The 12506-nt window shown below is 46.4% G+C and overlaps 1 protein-coding gene across 1 annotated transcript in view; it reads left to right on the top strand.

The window, feature by feature from the left end:
* The first annotated feature begins 1248 nt into the window (after nt 1-1248).
* Nucleotides 1249-12506, top strand: part of TFAP2D (transcription factor AP-2 delta) — a 55720-nt gene continuing 44462 nt past the window's right edge. Inside the window, exons 1-3 of the mRNA XM_027126820.1 lie at nt 1249-1797; nt 2793-3290; nt 6774-6834. Of these exons, the coding sequence (XP_026982621.1) occupies nt 1759-1797; nt 2793-3290; nt 6774-6834 (598 nt within the window). The 5' untranslated portion in view covers nt 1249-1758. The remainder of the gene's footprint in view (nt 1798-2792; nt 3291-6773; nt 6835-12506) is intronic.

Here is a 12506-nt window from a genome sequence, read left to right on the forward strand (position 1 = left end):
TACTTAAAGATCAAGTTGGTCATCCTTCCTTTTCATCTTTGTTGAGCTGACTTCATTAGACCAAAATATGGAATTTCGAGAAGTTGGGAGGGGGGCACTTGCGCACCCTGAAAAGGGGAGCAAGTGCTGGCAGCTGATCCCTGCGCAGGACTGAAGCACCGCGGATCTCCATCTCAGACAGTGCATTTCAATTCTTGTCGTGTGGCTTTGTCCATTTATATAAAGCAAAGAGTGCTGAGTGACAGCCCCAGTTAGCCTGCATGAGCAGATCCTAATAAACCCTCCCAAACCCCGACCTAAAAAAAAAGAAAAAGAAAAAAAAAAAGCCACATGCCTGCCTGTTTGCCTGCGGCTTGTTATTAAGACACCTTCTCAGCTTAAACACTCAAAAGCCAACCAAATGCAATGGCAATTAAGACGAAATTACCCCTTCTATCTCTGAGATGAGTCTGGGGCCAGCCGGTTCTTAGGAGGCAGGCAGGGCTGGTGAGCGGACTCAGCAGAGCCTCAGTATTGCGGGCCTGTAGCCACTGCTACCCGCTCTAGGCGCTAGACCACTTGATGCGGGAAGATGAATTTTGAATGAAGTGAAACTCAAATACTGTTTGGAAGTCGAGAAATCCACCGAGGAGACAGAGATAAGTGTGCACTGCCTCCTTCATGCCCTCTCTTTGTAAAATATTACTTTCAAACATTTAAGGGTCTGGGGGGGGTAATGGTATTCAAATACCTGGTGCCCCTGCTAAATGGTCCATACAACATTCAGCAGTCTTTTCGAAAAAGTAGTAAAACACAAAAAGAGGGGGAAAATAGGTTGGGTTGAGGAGTGGAAGACAACGTTTCACCTAAATGTAGAATCTTGTCACAAGTCTTTATTCTCTTATATTTTTCTTAAATATATGGCCAGTTACACTCTTTCTTTATGATGGAAACTTGGGACTGTCCATCATGGTTATTTGTTTTAAAGCTGCTGAAAGTGTAAGCTACTGCCAGGTGTTGCCTTTCAAAAAAGGGAAAAGAACCCAAATTCATGTAAATATGGAAAGAGGAGTATTGTTCCCACTTGGTCAAAGGCAGATACCCCCAAGTCTGGGTGAAATTGATTTGGGTACTCGTTGGAAAAAGCAGCTTTCAGCATCCAGGGAGTGGAACCAATAGGCATGAACACTTACTTGTGTAAAAGGAAGCTTTAATTAATATATATTTCTATCTCTAATATACACACATCGGGGCTAGATCTTTATCTTCACAATAAAATGTGTGCAAATGCTCTTTGCAGAGATGAGTCCCCACCTCAGTCGGTATAGAAAAGCATGATAAAGGTTGGAAAAAATGGATAAAAATGTTGAAAGAACCTCCAGTTCCTTATTAGGCGAAGATACAATATTTATTCCTTGTCTCCTGGGATAAATCTCTTCTGCCTATTGTCCGCCCAGTTCTCAGTGCTGATGCTTAATTTTCAAAACTTCTATATTACCAAGGGACCTACGACATCAGCCAAAGAAATACTCAGCAAGTACAAAATCTGTTCCAGGGAGCTGCTTTTGTGCAGAGGGAAAATTTTGTTCCTACAGGTTTTTAAGTGGGTACTAGGCAAGGAGCTATCTGATCTGGGCAAAGCCATTACAATTTAGATCTCTATCTATAGAACATTTTTTTTCCTTAAAAAAAATTGGAAAATACAAGAAGTTTGGATTTTTTTCCCGATTCTTTTTTTGGAGGGGGAAATTGCATCGTAAGCTTTCGGAGAAACCCAACATGTCAACTACCTTTCCGGGACTAGTCCACGATGCCGAGGTATTATTACTTTTTTTTTTTTTTTGAGCGCGCGTGTGTGTGGCGGCGGCGGCGTGGCGGCGGCGGTGGCAGCTTCCCCTGTCTCTAATTTTTATCGGACCGTTACGTTTAATTATAATCTGGCTTTCGGGGGAAGTTAAGGAAGGAAAAGGGAGAAAGTTCGTTATGACATCTGTCGCCAGGAAGGGCAACTCTCTGCCACGTTAAGAAACATTTGGCATAATGAGGGGAAAAACATAATCCTAATAATAAAGAAAGGGAGGAGGGGGTGAGAAGAGAGATAGAGATGGGAAAAAGATACTCAGAAAGGCAAAGAGATTGATGGGGTGGGGGGCGGTAGGTGGACAAGGGGGTGGGGAACACGCACCCCTTTTGGAATGGGCTTATTCTAGGAGACTAAAGCAGAAAGGGGGGAGTCGGATTCCCTGCCCCAAATGGTTAAGAAAATGAGCAAGTTGGGCGATTTGCACAGACTGGATTTTTTTTAAATATATAGATAAAAGATTTTGAGCAGCTCTGGCAGAACATCCCAGCGTGCACAGCCGCGGCATCTCGTCGTTGGCAGCGGGTTGGAGTGGCGAGGCGCTGCGCCTGTGGACGCTCTCGTTCTGCTGCCCGCAGCCCCGGAGTCAGTGGCAAATCTGGCTCCCGGGTCCGGCTCCCTGTGCAAGTTGGGCAGGGGCTGTGCGTGTGTGTGTGTGTGTGTGTGTGTGCGCGCGCGCGCGCGTGTGTGTGTCACCCGCACCTATATAGGGTGGGGGATATTTTTCCGAGCTCTCGACTGTGAGGACGAGGCCGCCCACCCCCAGTCCGCCTGCTCGCACAGGCTCCCCGGCGAAGGCGCGCAGCCCGGCTGCGGCTCGGCACGAGCCCTGCGCGCTCGCGCCCCTCGGAGAGCCGGAGAAAAGCTCCCGGCTCCGGGACAGCCGCGCCTCGGTTGCAAAATGACAAACCTCAAGTTTTTCTGCTCTCCCTTTTCCCCCTCTTCCTTCCAGATACGTCACGACGGATCAAACAGCTACCGTTTGATGCAGCTTGGCTGTCTGGAGTCCGTAGCCAATTCCACTGTCGCCTATTCCTCCTCTTCCCCTCTAACTTACTCCACCACCGGCACCGAGTTTGCGTCCCCCTACTTCTCCACTAACCACCAGTACACCCCGCTCCACCACCAGTCCTTCCATTACGAGTTTCAGCACAGCCACCCGGCCGTCACTCCCGACGCCTACTCTCTGAACTCGCTCCACCACTCGCAACAGTACTACCAGCAGATCCACCACGGGGAGCCCACCGACTTTATTAACCTGCACAATGCGCGGGCGCTCAAGTCGTCCTGCCTGGACGAGCAGAGGCGGGAGCTGGGCTGCCTCGATGCCTACCGCCGCCACGACCTGTCCCTCATGAGCCATGGCTCTCAGTATGGAATGCACCCAGATCAAAGACTCCTGCCAGGGCCCAGCCTGGGGCTGGCCGCCGCGGGAGCCGAAGACTTGCAGGTAAATAAGCATGCGGCGAATTTGCGCCCTCCCCTCCTCTCCCTCCCCCTCCCGCGCCGTTAATAATCCGACTGTAAGCCGTCTCCCCGCGCCACCTCTCTCTCTCTCTCTCTCTCTCTCTCTCTCTCACACACACACACACACACACACACACACACTCACTCACACACACGCACACATACACACCACTTAGGGAAAGTTATCAAAACAATTAAAGGAGGCGTGTGCCACTCTGTCCCTCTCATTGGAGCAGGCATTTCACCTGGACGCTCGGGAGTCCAGCTAGCTGCGGGCCCCCCCACTTTCCGGCGTTCTGCACTGAGGTCTTTTGTGAATCCACATTTCTGTCCCTGAGGCATGGGGTGGGGGAGATCACGTAGGCTGGGGTTGAGCCAACTGGACTCAGCGTAAGACCCGATGAGTTGATGACCAATCGTACCCTCAGTCTCGGAGCTTTGCTGCGTCTACCCGCGTGTTCCAGGCATTTGTCCCAGACTGAGCTTGTGGGGCGCGTACTATGAATTGGGGGGGCTGGTTTGTTCTCAGAACATTTGGGGGACCCTGAGCGCCAGCTAAAATTTCACCAAATATCCTAGATCGTTGTGGACAGTAAAGAATCGCAAATGTAAGCCTCAAAAATTTACCCCAATGAAAGGCTCTGCACAATGCAATTGGCCGGCGTGTGGGCTTGAGCCTGATTCTCGCTGCCCGAGGAGCACCCAATCCCGTCACCTGGCTGAACGAGTCACAACTTTGTTTTCACTCTCCAAGCCATTAATTTTTACAAAAGATGCAACTCCTTAGAAAGAAGGAAAGGAAACAAGGGAAGAGAGAGGGGGAGAGAAAATGAATAGGAAGGGAGGAAGAAAGGAGAAAAGGTAGGGAGGGAGCGAGGGAGAAAGTAATAAAGGGAGAAAGAGAGGAAGGAAGGAAGGAAGGAAGGAAGGAATTCAGATATGGTGAAGGCGATGACTCAATCAAATGATCTCTCCTACTTTCTCTCTTAATGTATTTTTGCACATTGTTTGCCAACAATAGAATATATGATTATGCAGACATACTGTCACAGCCACATTTCAAACAAATAAGTCCACACATGTCCCAAACAGAACCCAGAAGACACGAGTTTGTGCATTCTTTTGGCTGAAAGTACAGCTCTGCCCGCGAGTCCACACGAAGGTGGCCACTTTCTCCAAGGTCCCCACAATGAAAGGAGAGATACTGGAAGAGCACGAGTCGGAGACATAAGAGATCCCTCGTTGCGCACAGAAAATCTTTCCCCCTCACTTACCTCTGAGCAAGGGATTATTTAAAAATTAAAGCGAAAGCCCTTACAGTCCCAACAAAGAGCCCAAGCCACAAAATCCGCGCACGAGAAAAAAGGTTTGGCTCCATAAACCTTGCTTTCTACATTTACATTCACGAAATAATTTTATACGCTCAGGGCATTTTTACATTTTTCACAAGGATCTCCTTATGTCTCAAGAGGAAAAAAATCTGCCATTCAATGCTTAGCTCAACTAAAACCTATTTACTCCTTTTAATAGCCACGTCTGCCGCTGATTTTTTTGTATCTGTACAAATTTTTTTCCTGTGCTAGGCACAAAGCCGGGCATTTTTCAAAAGAGGGGATTAGAACATTTGCAAGCACGAGACAAAGAGCGAATCCCGTGCAAAAGAACACCGTAGTTTATCCAATTTTCGACTTAGTGCCATTCAACTGGTCATTTATGCAATGTCATCCGACCAAACAACATGTTTTACTTATGAGGGGGAAAAGTTTGTTAAGTGAAGAGACAAAGATTCATTTCCTCTAAGAAAATAAACATCTTAACGGTGCGCCAGAGACAGGGAGGGAAAGTGATTCACTTCCTTGGAGAACTTCTGGCCTCTACCTTTTCCATTTCAGACATTTTGAAAACTTTACTTTCATCCTATGTCTTTTAACATTCTTAACCTCCTTTTTGCCATTTTTTGCTCATAGTGAGGGAAAATTCATCATGAGAGAAACACTCCAAGACACTAGAAGAAATAGAGGAGAATGGTATATATTTATGCATCTATGTCTACAGAAGGGTGTATATACATTTTTGATACAGATATAGAAGCAAGTTGTAAGTTTGGCAAGTTATTTTCTTCCACCCCTCCTGGACTTAGTTGTCAGAATGAAAAAGAAAAAGAAAAAAAGTCATAGCTACTTTTAAAAAGAGAAATGGGGAGGGGATGTGTGGGAGAAACCCGTCTCTCTCCTTTTATTTCTTCCTTTTTAAAACATTCATCAGCATATGCCTCATTTCAAATGCAACAAATGTAAATATACTTTTCCCTGCACAGAATTTTAAGTGAAAGTCCAATGGTTTGGAGGGCGGTCTAAGTCTGCCTAACAGATGCAAACAGTCTTGTGGCTTCAGTTCCATCTTTGAGTCCCCTAAAAAGATTTGCTATGGCCAACAAAGGAAACTGTCACACCTTTTCCCATCACCGCTTTAATTTATGCTCAGTCTCCAACTTTTTTTTTTCATATTGATTTGATAATCACTTTAAGGCAGAACAGTTAAAATAAGAAAGAACTCGTGAGTAGGTTGAAAAGGGGGGTCTTACAGGCCTGCCTCAATATGGTGAAAATGGGGAAGCGAAAGGGAGCCAGGGCTGTAAAGGTTGTTTTGTAAAGTGGGTTTTTATTATGCACCGACTCTCTCCGCATTTACTTAACTCTTCACGGGCTGTTGGGTAGGTTAACACCCTTCAAGGCCTCTTTCAAGTCCAATACCTCGTTTGTTTGTAAAGGAAAATGAGCCTTTAACACATTTCGACTCAGAAAAAAGAAAGAAGACAGAGAGAGAGAAATTTTTATTTTTCTTAATCAAAAATCAGCAGACCTTTTCCTCCTTCCCAGCTCAAATGATCCCTCAATCCATTAGGAGGCTGAAGGTCTACAGTGAGTGACACTGAAGGTGTTTCCTCCATAAGACACACTTTGGGTAGCATGATAGGATGCTCCTACATCTGGAGTAAAACAGAACCCTCCTAAGAGATCTTGAATCCTGCACTTGAAATAGCTCCTATGAGCTCCCAAGAAACCCACAGTGCCAGACTTGACGCTTCTGGTGTCATTTGCTCCACGCAGAAAATGCCGTGGAAACTGTCTATATATATGCTGTGTGCCTTGATGGAGACTCAAAGCGTTTCTCATTCTCTTATGCCAAGATAAAAGGCGCTCCTGTGCTTTGAAGTGTAATATTGTATGGTGCTGTAAAATGCATACCTTAAAATTTATACAACTTTTAGATTGTGGTTTTTCTGACACTTTTTCCCCTTAAAATTGTGTGTGCTTCCAAACTTGCTTCAGCTCAGTGGTTGCATTTAAATGTCTACTTTGGGGTTATGGGGAGATGGGGTTCGGGGTGGGACAGGTTGAAAGACTTAACTAATGTATCTCTTAGTATCTATATGAGTGATTTTCTTTCTTTTTCTTTTATTAAGGGCTCTGTGGAAGCCCAGTGTGGGCTCGTTCTCAATGGCCAAGGTGGAGTGATAAGAAGAGGTAAGTAACAACATATTAAAACTAAACATTCTTCTCTCATCTGTTACTTTGCCTTCAAAGTCCAGTGATGCTTTTAAACATCAGATCCCCATCTGATGATAGAGGAAACAATGACTCTTGGTCAATTACTCTTGTCCCACACAGGCATACCCACATGAAAAAGTTTCCCTTCCTCTACTGAGGCTTGAACCAGCCTGTGTCCAAAAGGCTGTGATAGAAGAGATTTGCTCTTCCTCAATGGAGCAGTGACAGAACCAAAGTTAGAGGCAAAAAAAAAGGGGGAAAAAAATCCTTCTCACACTCCCTTTTCCCATCACCACATCCTCGAGCAGAATTTCTGGTCTCTTTTACCCCTAAATGTGCCAGCCACAGCCTGGGTGTTTGAGGTAATGATGTTAGCTTGAGGCTTTGAGAGGTTAAATTCATTGGGCTTCAGGGAAGGCTAATGAAACACCAATATTGTAGCTGCCCTCATTTTTCTAAGTGTCCAGAACATTTCTTTCTTTAAGAGAGGGTGAGAGGAGGAGGTGGTGTTAACTGTACCGGATAAAGCTTTCTTGTTCCCATCTGTTGAGGGAAACATCTGAATCCAGAGTTACCCATGGAATTGGAAGGTGGGGGGTAGGCAAGAGTGGAGAGCTGTTGATTTTGGCTCAGACGCTGATGGGAGCTGCATCTCAAATATTCCATTTTGACAAAAGGTTTTGAACTATGACATTTTAAGGGCCTCAAGGCAGTGCCAATTTTGCTGGCTTCCCCACTTCACTGTACCCAGAGCCTCTGAAGCTTATTTTCCTAGCAAGCTGAGTAACCCGAGGAGCACACGAGGCAAGGCGGACCAGCTGTTACCCCAACTTCATATGAATTAATAAGATGTGGCCTATTCACTAGGACTAATTCCAGCTCCAGGGCCGCAGTTGTCTCTAGTAACCGAACCACTAAAAACTGAGTCATTTCTGACGGCACCAAATAAATGTCCTTCAGTCCCTCTCCACCCCTTTCAAAGCTTGTTAAAAGACTCCAGTGTTTTTCCAAAGAAAAAAATGCATCTATAGGAAGCAACGGATTATTCCATGTTTAAACTGCAGGTTTTACAACCCAATGTCCAATGTGAAACTCCGTTTAAATTGAGGTGGGAAGAAAACAGAGTTTTCCTTTGGGAAACTGACTATTGTCAGAGTGGATATTTGGAACTTCCATTAAATGGCTATTTAAATCTTTTGTTTCACCCCATGGCGATTTGAAAATTAGTATTTTTTAAACTACTACTGTTGCTCCACAGAGATTTTAAAAAATGAGCCGTATTAAGCTTGTCAGACAGGCCAATACTCAGCCATTTTGAAATGACATGAAATAGGCCCAGACTAGTGAAAATTGAAATAAAATATACATATTATTGGAGAGAGGGATTAAAATACACAGTGAAAGAGGGACCAGGTGACGTGCTGATCCGGGTCCGTTGGGGTGCTCACACTAAAGGTGAGGCCAAGTACTCAGGGCTCCCGGAGATGTCGGTGGTGCTGAAGGACAGCGCCACTAATTAGAGCCCGGAGCTGTCTCCTCCCAGAGCCCGGCTCGCGCTACTGCGTTTTTGCATTCAGTTCCGCAGTGGCTCCAACATCACCTTCTCAAATGCTTGGCAATTACATCCGATCGTACAATAGCTGGCAGGGGATGAGAATTATGAGGCCGAGGCGGAGAGCTGGAAGGGAGGCGGCTGTGCAATCCGTTGAATTTTCGTTAAGAGATTTAGGGGATAGCCCTCACCACCCGCCCAGGAAAGGCCAAAGCTCTCCAGTCACTACAAGATGGAAACTGCGTGCCTGTCCTCTCAGGGCCATGGAAATGGGCTTCCTTAGGTAACGTTTGATTGCTCTTGTAGAATTCGGTGTCATTCACCTAAAAATAGGAGCCGAATTTATTTTAAACCAAACATTGATCTTTTAGAAGAACGGCGTGGCTCCAAGGAGAGAGGGGAGGTAACTTGGGGTTTACGACTGTATTGTTTGACTAAAGCCTAATCCTTCCCCCCTCCATGCAAAGGCATTCAGAATTTAGCTGCTGAGTTTATTCCATTTCCACGTGTCTTAGAGAAAGGCCAATTAATTTAGTTGAGCCTCGGAGACCAGGGTGTGTGTCTGTGTGTGTCTGTTTACTCTGAAAGGATCAATGTTCAGGACAATTTGCAAATGGATAGCAAGGAAGTCTTGCATTAAAAGGTGATGTTTGTCCTGCCGCCTGCCCAGCTCTTTCATCTCAGGACTCCCCGTTTTTGAAGAAACGCTAAGGAAGTCCCTTCTCTCTATTGTCACTGGTAGCACACAGGATTCTAACATCAATAGCTCGAGTCACCTTTGTTCATCAAAAATCGGGAGGGCTTTAACTCAAGCTCTCTGCTATGTCGCCATATTGTGCAATAGCTCAGATGGAAAAGTCTGTTTCTCTTCTAATCCATGCTTTACAGGTGACTCACCATATGAAACATGATTTCTTGAAAAGCAAAACTTTTTGCCATTTTTCCTCTCCTGCTGAGCTCTCGGATGAACTTACATTTCTAATGATTTCCAGAATTTACTGTGGGAGGAAAAAAATAGATTTCACTTCTCAAGACCCCTGGATGCTCTTTTAGAAAAAAGGACAGTGCCCTAAATGCCCTACACGAATTCATCAGGGAGAGGCTGTCCTGTTTGCAGTGTGGTACGTGTGCTTGTCGGGGGGAGGTGTGTGTCTCAGTTCTTTAAATTTGGCCACTTCTGTTTGCAAAGAACAAAATACCATTTCCCTGACTCACTCTGGTAAGTGGCAGTTACACTGTCTTTGCCTATAATGAAGCCCTATAGCCAAAGAACGCGGAAGAGGGTCAGCGGCGAGGTAATTACCACCTAGATAAAATATTTGCCACCGCGTCGGAGGTGCAGCTCCCCGAGCGCTCACTCTCGGTTAATGGTGTGCGCGATTTTGCCCGCAGCTCCGCCACTCCAACCATCAGAACCAATAATCTTTACTTTACCCTGTGCTCGCGTATCGATAGCTTCTCTCGCCTCCGGCACTGGCTTTGATATGTTAATATTTCTGAGTAGCAAATTCTGCAGAGATCATATTAATGTTGTACGTACAGAGTGGAGCTTTGCCTTCGTTGAATATTCAGATACTGGGTTTCAAAAGGCATCTCTTGAAGAAATGAGGCTTCTATTTACAGGAGTCGTCTGTGTTTTTAATCATTAAAAAAAAAAAAAAAAAAGGAGAAGAAGAAGAAAAAGAAAGGAAAACCCACTCTTCTTTTCCCCTTGAATCTTCCGAGGCTCCCTTATGGCCCCTTCCCCTTTGTCAGATGCTCATCCCTTTCATTTCTCGCTCTGAGAATTTAATAGTAGGACAACAATGTTGATGACGACGATGATGATGATGATGAAACTAATAGTGAGAGGATTCAGATTGGAAATGCAGGAGTAGGGGTTCAGTTGGCCCATGGCTTTCAGAAGAGGATGGAGATGAGATGAGAAGACCCAGCTTTTTCATATTTGGGTGGAAAGGGACATTTTGGCCCTGGTCTTTTTTTTTTGTGAAATCGGGATGGCAAACTCAAAAAAAAAAAAAAAAAAAGGAAGAAAAAAAAAAAGAAAAAAGTGAAGAGGGGAAGCGCCCTTGTTTCGCTTTGTGATCACTCTGCCTTGCAGCCCCAGGCTAATTTCAGAAGCTTAAATACCGCCATAGCCTCTGGGCCACGCGGAGAGGGAGCGGACCCGGCCACGGGAAGGAAGGAGCGCTTACTGGATTGCCCGTGGCTACACAAAATACAAACTACTTTGAATCAAAACATTTTGGGGGAATTAATATGATCTGAACTCTGCACGTTTTAAGAGAGCTGGAGTGCGTCAGATCGCTTAGAGGTGACTGGCACACCAGCGGAGGCATTTACGCTGCGGTGCAAACACTGTCAGATCTGATTTAATTTAAAACAAAAAATGCTTCCGTGAAAGGGGGGCTTACCATCAGTCGCCCAGTCTGCCATTAACCGGGTGGATGGACCCGACCACTCTTCCCGTCTGCAGCCTTCACGGCTGCCCACAGGCGGCTTGAGCAGAAGGATGAGATTTCCTTTGTTTTTTCGGGTTTCGCGAGGGCCCTGGGCTTTGGAACTGGAGTTAGAGAGAGACTTTGACTCTTTCAGCAGCTCCTGGAAGGAGTAAGATTAAAGGGGGGGGGGGGAGTGAGAAGCCCTATTCCTTTTCTTTTGTCAGAGCCCCTGGAATCTCTGTTTACTTAAATCACCAAAACTCATCACTGTGGCTCATCCACTGTGAAAATACTGTCAGAAATACACCTGGGGCTTCGCCTGCCGTCTTAGTGCCCAAACACAGATGCTGCAGATGCAGAATTCAGTCTCCTTTATATGAAGTATAAAATTCATGTACCGAAGGATCTAGAGGCATGGTTTGTTGGAAATCTATTTTAGGGGCAGGGGAGCTACTTTTCCATAGCCTACTGATGTCTCTCTAATTTCTTTACTGCTTTGGACATCACCAAAAGCCAAAGCACTCTCTGCACACACGTTACACACCGACCACTACCTTAAACCAGAAGGTCTCTCCGTGCAGACCTCCCTTTCTTTTGTTCTGCGTGGAATCTCGACCTGGATAAGCGCATTCAGACTTGGTAACCCAGTAATACCTGTAACGACCTATCCTTCCCCCAAACAGTGCAACTAGCTGCGGATGCGGCATCCGAGGCCTATTTGATTGCAGTTAGGCCCCTTATCCCTTTACTGTTTGATTACAATTAACATCTGCTTTGCGTGGAGGGAGGGGATTACGTGGGGCGAGGGATGGGTAATTGGGACTGAGAAGGGCGAGAGGCTAGAGAGAAAGCAGCCGAGAATGCTCCTACCCTACCCCGTTTACACGCGCACCTCACAGAAATGCAGCCGCAGAACAAACAGGGACAGGAAACTCCTGTAATCACTTACACATTTTTTAATGTGTCAGAAAAAAACGAGCGATCACTGGAGATGAAGAAGGGGAGAAAAAAATCCCTGCCATTTGTATTTCTTTCATTTGAATTGTAAACATCTGTTTGGCTGTAAGGCGAACAGAGCATTTATTTTGCTCTCCAGATTTGGTCTAATGATGTCAACACCGAGGCGGCGGCGAGTGGGGCGGCGCTGCGGCTTTGGAGAGGTTGCGCGCACGGGCCCGCGCCCGGAAGCCCGCGGGAAGTATTGATCGCACCTGCGTAGCGTGCGGGGCCTCTAGCCGTCCTCAGCTCTGCTCCGAGGCGGGAAGGCACCCGGAGGGGAAGAGTAGCTTAGAGGCAGCTTTAGGGGTTCCAGGGGAGCCGCAGTTCCTGGGAGAGGGCCCGGATTCTTACCTCTGCCCTAATTGCCTGGAAGGAGAAGAGGAAAAGCGGACCCAGGCAGAGGCGCCTGGCTTTCCGATTCCGTAGCTGCGTAAAAAGTGGGCGGGTCTTGTCGCGCTCTGCAGCTTGCGCCCAGCGCCGCGGCGGTTGTTCAACACAATGGTAAGGTTGAGTGGCCTTAACTCGGGTTAACGAGCACGCGTGCGTCCGTTTTCCGTTGTACCTCCTCACAATAAATAAGGGAAATAAATGGAGCAGGTGTGAGCATCCCCATTTTTGAGATGGGCAGACGGAGGCCCAGAATTACCCGCCTAAGG

Source organism: Aethalodelphis obliquidens, unplaced genomic scaffold (genome assembly GCF_003676395.1).
Source record: "Aethalodelphis obliquidens isolate GAN/ISIS:26980383/991018 unplaced genomic scaffold, ASM367639v1 scaffold31, whole genome shotgun sequence".
Taxonomy (NCBI): domain Eukaryota; kingdom Metazoa; phylum Chordata; class Mammalia; order Artiodactyla; family Delphinidae; genus Aethalodelphis; species Aethalodelphis obliquidens.